Here is a 6,000-nt window from a genome sequence, read left to right on the forward strand (position 1 = left end):
TCCAACCCTCTGTCAGTTTGAGGGTCCCAGGCTGAAAAAAGTCAAAGATCTCTGGACTCAAAGTTTAAGTGTAGTCTTTATTATTTTGTACCTGCATATTAAAACTGTGAGGGTAGCGGCTGAAGTTGGGGTCTCCAGGCCTCGGGATGTGGACCGGGTAGCTGAAGCGAGGATCCATGGCCATCCTTTGAGCGAACATCTGTGGACCGGGAGGACCAGCTGGAGGACGGAGCTGACAATAAGACATGGAGACGTTAGTTTGGTTTCGTTTCAGGATCAGGTGCAGATTCAGGCTGGTGGGGACGGGTCCAGGATGTTCTGTGATCACCTGCTGTCCTGGATGGAACATGTGCTGCTGGTTTGGAGGCAGGCCATGAGCCGGGCCATGAGCCGGGCCATGAGCCGGGCCATGAGCCGGGCCATGAGCCGGGCCATGAGCCGGGCCATGAGCCGGGCCGCTGGTCCAGTGGGGTGGGAGCTGCAGTCGGGGCATCCGGCTGTCCTCTGCCTCTGGAGGAGCGCTGCCTTTTCCCTGCGGATTCCTCTTACGCTGGACCTGCTCCGTGGCCCTGATCAAGCTCTCCGGTCCTAAATGTTTACTGGTCCGGTTTCGCTTCTTGTCCTTCCGTTCTCGGTCCTCCCGACTGATGTGGAACTCCTCGTCCGTGTCGCCGTCCTCCGACGGGAAGTGTTTCAGCAGCGCCCGGTTAAAGCAGCGCTCCAGAGATTCGGCCATGACGGTGTATTCTGCAGACAGAAACCGACCGTCAGACAACATTCCTAAAAAACACCGGACCTTCCGAAACACTGAACCTTCTGGGACGCATCAGGTTTCCTTTCATGAAAATATTCCGGAATAATTTCTAATATCTAGCAGCAATTGATTATTGAAATAAACAACTGGAGTACGCAGAATCAAAAAAAGGCAGTTTGCTGAAAGCACGGCATACTTGCAGTAAATAAGCCAAAATTGTACAAAAAATATAAACATTTTGCATTTAAGATACAAAACATTTTTTGTCTGTAAATCTACCTGGGAGGTTCTGGGTGGTTCTGGTGAACCACCCGGTTTTCCATTGGTCCGTGTGTGGATCACAGTTCTACTGAGGTTCTCTGGAGAACCAGAACCTTGGATATGGGTCTGTAGCTCTTTCCAGACTGGTAGATGTTTTCTTTAGAGCAGGTCATGATGTGTTGCTGTTTGAGCTCTTCAGGCCTACTTCATGCTGTCAGCCAGGTTCTGGTAGTGATCTCTGGCTCTCATCAGGTAAAATGTAGCCATAATCCTCTTGTTGATGAATTATTCTTTGATACGGGGTCAGGGTTTGCTTGGATGTCTAAAATCATGATGTTTTTCCTCAGGTTCTCTTTATCAGATGTTTAAATTAGTAAAACGGGGATGAATCCTTTTACACCTTCATCATCACAGAGCGTATTGTCACTGACCAGCCGGCCTGCTGCAGTCAGCTTCTATCTGACTAAGGGACCAGGTCAGAGGGCATGGGTTGGCCCCGTTGCCCCCCTGCCTCAGGCCCTGCAGCATCTCTCCTCCCCCGCCGCCCCAGCTGGATGGACGGCTCCAGACAGAGCGCTTAGGGCCTGGAATGTTCCTGTGGCTCTGCAGAGCCCGGGTCCCCTTCAGCACAACTCAATCACTCCCCATTAATCACTGTCAAGGCTGCGCTGGACCCCTCCAACACAGACCCCCCCCTCCAACAGAGACCCCCCTCCAACACGGACCCCCTAAATTTCTGTCTCTGAATTATGTTTAAACTACAGTCAGAATGATAACGCAGTTTATTGCACTTAATTTTATTTTTTTAACCAACAAAAAGTCCCAAGCCAGAAGCTTTGCTTTGTGTTTCTGGTAGGTCTGCATGTCTGACCCACAAGCAGCATCGGCAGCATAATTACAGAAATCAACTTGATTAAAACTGTAATGGAGTCTCACCTCTAATAACTAATACCATGCATGTTTGTGGGCTGCTGGCTTACCGCTGTCTTCTCCATTGTATTCCACACAGTTTTCAAACATGAGCTTCACGTCTGCAATAAACTCCTCCTTGGCGACGTACTCCCCGTCACCGAGCTTCTTTTCAATGGTGGACAGGTCCATGGGAGTCTGGCGGGATGAAAGGTCAAATTATTCAATTAGCCTATAAAAAACATCATTAAAAATAATTAACTTTATATAAATGAATTTACCTGGATGATGTCATGGTAATTTGGGGCGTAGGAGTCGTCAACAGGCTCTAAGAAAGGCCAGGCGTCTTTGTGAGCTTTCAGGGCCTCCAGCACTGAACACAGGTGGGATCAGGTTAAACTCTTCAGCGCTGATGGGCGGTGGAGGAGCTGCATTGTCATTTTATCAACGTACCTTTGTAAAGAGCGGTGCAGTCATCGTCAATGTCGTAGCTGTAGAGGCAAAGATTGGACATGAGCAACACTGAGCACGGCGGCTTGTTAAACAACGCAGAGAAGTGGAAGGAAAATGGAAAAAACTCAAACATTTCTGCAAATAATCTGAAAAGTGCGGCAGAATTCAGCCTCTCTGTGTGAATATATTACAGAATCATGTTTAGCAGCGAGACGTTTACTTTTTAACCAGTTTTCTTTCAGTTTTGCGTCAAGCTGACCCAGAATGGGAACACCAGCTCAGAGAACCATCAGTTTCCAGTTTGAGATGTACTTTGACTAGGCCATTCTAACACATGAAAATGCTTTGATCTGAACTATGTCTGCCTCAATCTAAGGTCTTAGTTTTTTCTGAGTTATCCATGTACTTAACTGAGCACCGTTACTCACGCTGCTCTCCGACCTGCATTATTTGCTGTCATTTCCACTGATAACTTTATATTTTCTCAGTTTTTTTCTCTCCATAGAAGCTGCCTCTGGTCTGGCTGTTGGCTGTGATTCATGGAAGTTGACATAATGCTGCCATCAACTAAACGACTCCCTCTCCTGCTGTTAGCTTTTACTTTCAAGTTCTGCTGGTTCAGTTATTCAGAAAAAAATGTAATTTTGAAAACCCTTCATTTTTCTTCCACTATCCCATAATAATTCCGTTTGTGATGTTTTTATCAGTCAAAATCTTGATTAAACACATTGAATTTTCAGCAGCAACATGAGGAAGAGTTTGATTTGCATTCTCACAATTCTTTGCTCTTCCGTGTCCTCCTGACGGGGGAAGACGGCTCCAGGTTCAGGAGTTCGGGTGGAAGATCTTTTCCCTGGGAGAGCAGCCAGGCCTTCTCCTCACGCATCTTCCGCCTCTTCGCTCGCTCTGAGGGAAACCAACAAACACAGTTAGATCCACAGACGGCTTTAAAAACCCACCGCGTAGCGGCTTTCCTCAGGCTTTGAAGTTCAAGTTTATACAGTCTTTGAGGCCGTCAGCACAGCCGATAAAACCCAGACCTGAGCTGCCAGAGAGGAGCAGAGCGAAGACGCATCAGCGCCTCCGCTTCAGCTTCCAACATGAAAGGCCGAGCGGCCCACCAGACCCCCTGCTGGGTGGATTAAACATGTCTGACGGAGAATATCTACAGTCCAGAGTGGAGGCCAGATCCTGAAGCTCTATGGCAAGCTGTTTTAACATAAAATCAGATTCACTTACATTCCACATTTTTGAAGTTTGTTCATGACTAGACACATTAGTTAATTTATATATATATATATATATATATATATATATATATATATATATATATATATATATATATATATATATATAGTAAATCACGATCGGATTAGTAGACTAGTCATAATTTTAATTAAAAGTATGTTAAATGTATTTTTAAATGAGAATGGTGCAAATTAAATTGTGGATATCTTGAAAGTAAATAATGACTCAGGAAAGCCAGCTTAGCGATATCCAGAACTGTAATTTTGACTCGTAATGATTCTTTTAAAGATATCTCCAAATGAATTAGAGATATCTGGAACTTTGATGGCTTTACAACATATGGCAGGTCGTTTTAACATAAAATCATTCCAGATATCTAAACATGAGTTTTGATCAGAGACTGTATTTTGACTAACTGGAATGATGATTCAAGATATCTGCATTTACATTCCGACTAGTAAGACGAACAATTCAAGGTGACTTAAATCACTTTTTTTCTTAGTCAATATTTCTTTCAAGATGAGGTCACCAAAAATTAAATTTCTAGATATCTGAATTAAGAAATTGGACTCAAGCCCTGTGACGTTGTCACTGAGCTGTCCAAACAGTTACCTGCTGTATTTTGGGTTTCCTGCACTAGAAAAGAAAAAATAAATAAAATAAATCATGCAAACTGAAATTATTGAGCTTGTTTTAATTAATGAGACTAATTGATGTATTGCTTATTGCGAGATGCCCAGTTGTATCTCTCTGAAACTCAACCTTAGATATCTGCATTGTAATTACAGATGGTCAGACAAAATCAATCTTATGCTAAAACTGCCTGCCATAGCTGCTCATCCATAGAAACATCTCTGATGTTCCTCCGCTGGAGAACAATCAGCAGTTCGTTAAGCCCCGACAGGAGACATCAGAGGCAGAGGATCCTCTGATTAAAGGCTTTTCCATCCCGTGCGTAAATCATAAAGCTTCTAGAGTCACTTCGCCTCTCAGGGAGCAAACCACAGCAAAGGAGATGTGAAAAGTCTGTTACTACAGGATCACACCTGCTGCTGGCAGGTCGCTGGTGAGACGATAAAAGTTCAACAATTCCCACCAAACCCTGTTTATCTCAGAAACTGTAGAGTCCAGCTGGGAGAAACATCTGGAGCAGAGATCAGCTCCGCCCGCCCAGCCTCACCCTCCACAGCTTTCATCTTCTCCAGCTTCTCCCTCTGCTGCTCCTCCTGCAGGAGGCGCTCCTCTTCCCGGCGCTGCTCAGCCAGCAGAACCTGCCGGTCCAGTTCTTCGTCTTTCCGCCTCTCCTCCTCTGATCTGGCCTTCAGATTGTCCTACAGGCATAAACAGGAGAGTTTTACTCTGCGTCGTCAGGAAAACACGCCATGCGCCATGTGTGAACGTCGCACCTCTTTCTCAGGTTTAATGTGGTTTTCAGAGAACCACTGCGAGGTCCGGACCGGCGCCGGGTCCAGTAACTTCTGCTTCTGCTCTCGCTCCTAAAGAAAAGAAAAGCACAGATTTAGTTCTGTTTCTAAAACTCAGGCAGGGAAGATTCATTTTGTGCTGACTTTAACTGCTCAGTATCACAACTCCTCCTGTTTGCTGATTGGCCAGGATGAAATTAAACCTGGAGAAATCGATCTCGATAGGAGAAACGCCAGACGGAGCACTGAAGGGAGATGAGATTCAAGTGGATTTGCTTAGGAAGATGCCAGAAAGGCTAGCATCAAGTCAAAGTAAAGGTAAAGTTGCAGGTGTTTTCCTGTTAAAGGGAGTTTTTCCTGCCCACTGTCACCTGCGCTTGGTCAGGTTGTCAACTGAACCCAAGGGTGGATGTGTGTGTGTACTTGTTTAACCAACTAACCAACCAAATTAGTAATCGATTAATTGTTAACTGGAGTACAGACTCTAAAAACAAGTCAGAGCAGTAACTAAGTCAAAACTGTACAAATATAAATGTTTCTGTTCCACCCAGAACACCTTAAGTGGAAGTTTTAGCTTAACTTGGTTCAAATTCTACAAAACTCTCGTATTAAGCACATTTTGCTTTCCAATAATTAATTGAAACATAATCCCCAGATCAGTCTCACACTGTACTGAAGGTAAGTTGAGCAAAAAGGGTCGAGCTTTTCACCTGTTGATGTTAGAAGAATCGTTTTGGCTGCACCTGACCAAGCGTACACTAATGGATTGATATTCCACCATTTTAAGCAATAAAATGTTTGTTTTCTTGTATAAAAAAAGGAAATGAAATATTTCTTTATGTCCATTTTTGATGTCTTTCTAATGTTGTGTAAAAAGCCTTAAATTGATTAATAAAAAATGAGGAAGATCAGGCTTAGACTGTACAAACTAATGGAAGCATAGTGAGACAG

At 44.3% G+C, this 6,000-nt stretch overlaps 1 protein-coding gene across 2 annotated transcripts in view; it reads right to left on the reverse strand.

Annotated features, from left to right (window-relative positions):
- cecr2 (CECR2 histone acetyl-lysine reader) overlaps positions 1 to 6,000 on the reverse strand; it is a 45,435-nt gene that overhangs the window by 7,897 nt on the left and 31,538 nt on the right. For both annotated transcript variants that reach the window (XM_088006102.1, XM_015000866.2), the window contains exons 8-15: positions 5,032 to 5,121; positions 4,806 to 4,956; positions 3,154 to 3,283; positions 2,378 to 2,415; positions 2,206 to 2,297; positions 1,996 to 2,122; positions 329 to 747; positions 92 to 232 (exon numbers count right to left, since the gene is read on the reverse strand). In XM_088006102.1, the coding sequence (XP_087862228.1) occupies positions 92 to 232; positions 329 to 747; positions 1,996 to 2,122; positions 2,206 to 2,297; positions 2,378 to 2,415; positions 3,154 to 3,283; positions 4,806 to 4,956; positions 5,032 to 5,121 (1,188 nt within the window). The remainder of the gene's footprint in view (positions 1 to 91; positions 233 to 328; positions 748 to 1,995; positions 2,123 to 2,205; positions 2,298 to 2,377; positions 2,416 to 3,153; positions 3,284 to 4,805; positions 4,957 to 5,031; positions 5,122 to 6,000) is intronic.

The sequence above is a fragment of the Poecilia mexicana genome, unplaced genomic scaffold, assembly GCF_051168715.1.
Source record: "Poecilia mexicana isolate PSO_F unplaced genomic scaffold, ASM5116871v1 scaffold_6, whole genome shotgun sequence".
NCBI classification, from domain to species: domain Eukaryota; kingdom Metazoa; phylum Chordata; class Actinopteri; order Cyprinodontiformes; family Poeciliidae; genus Poecilia; species Poecilia mexicana.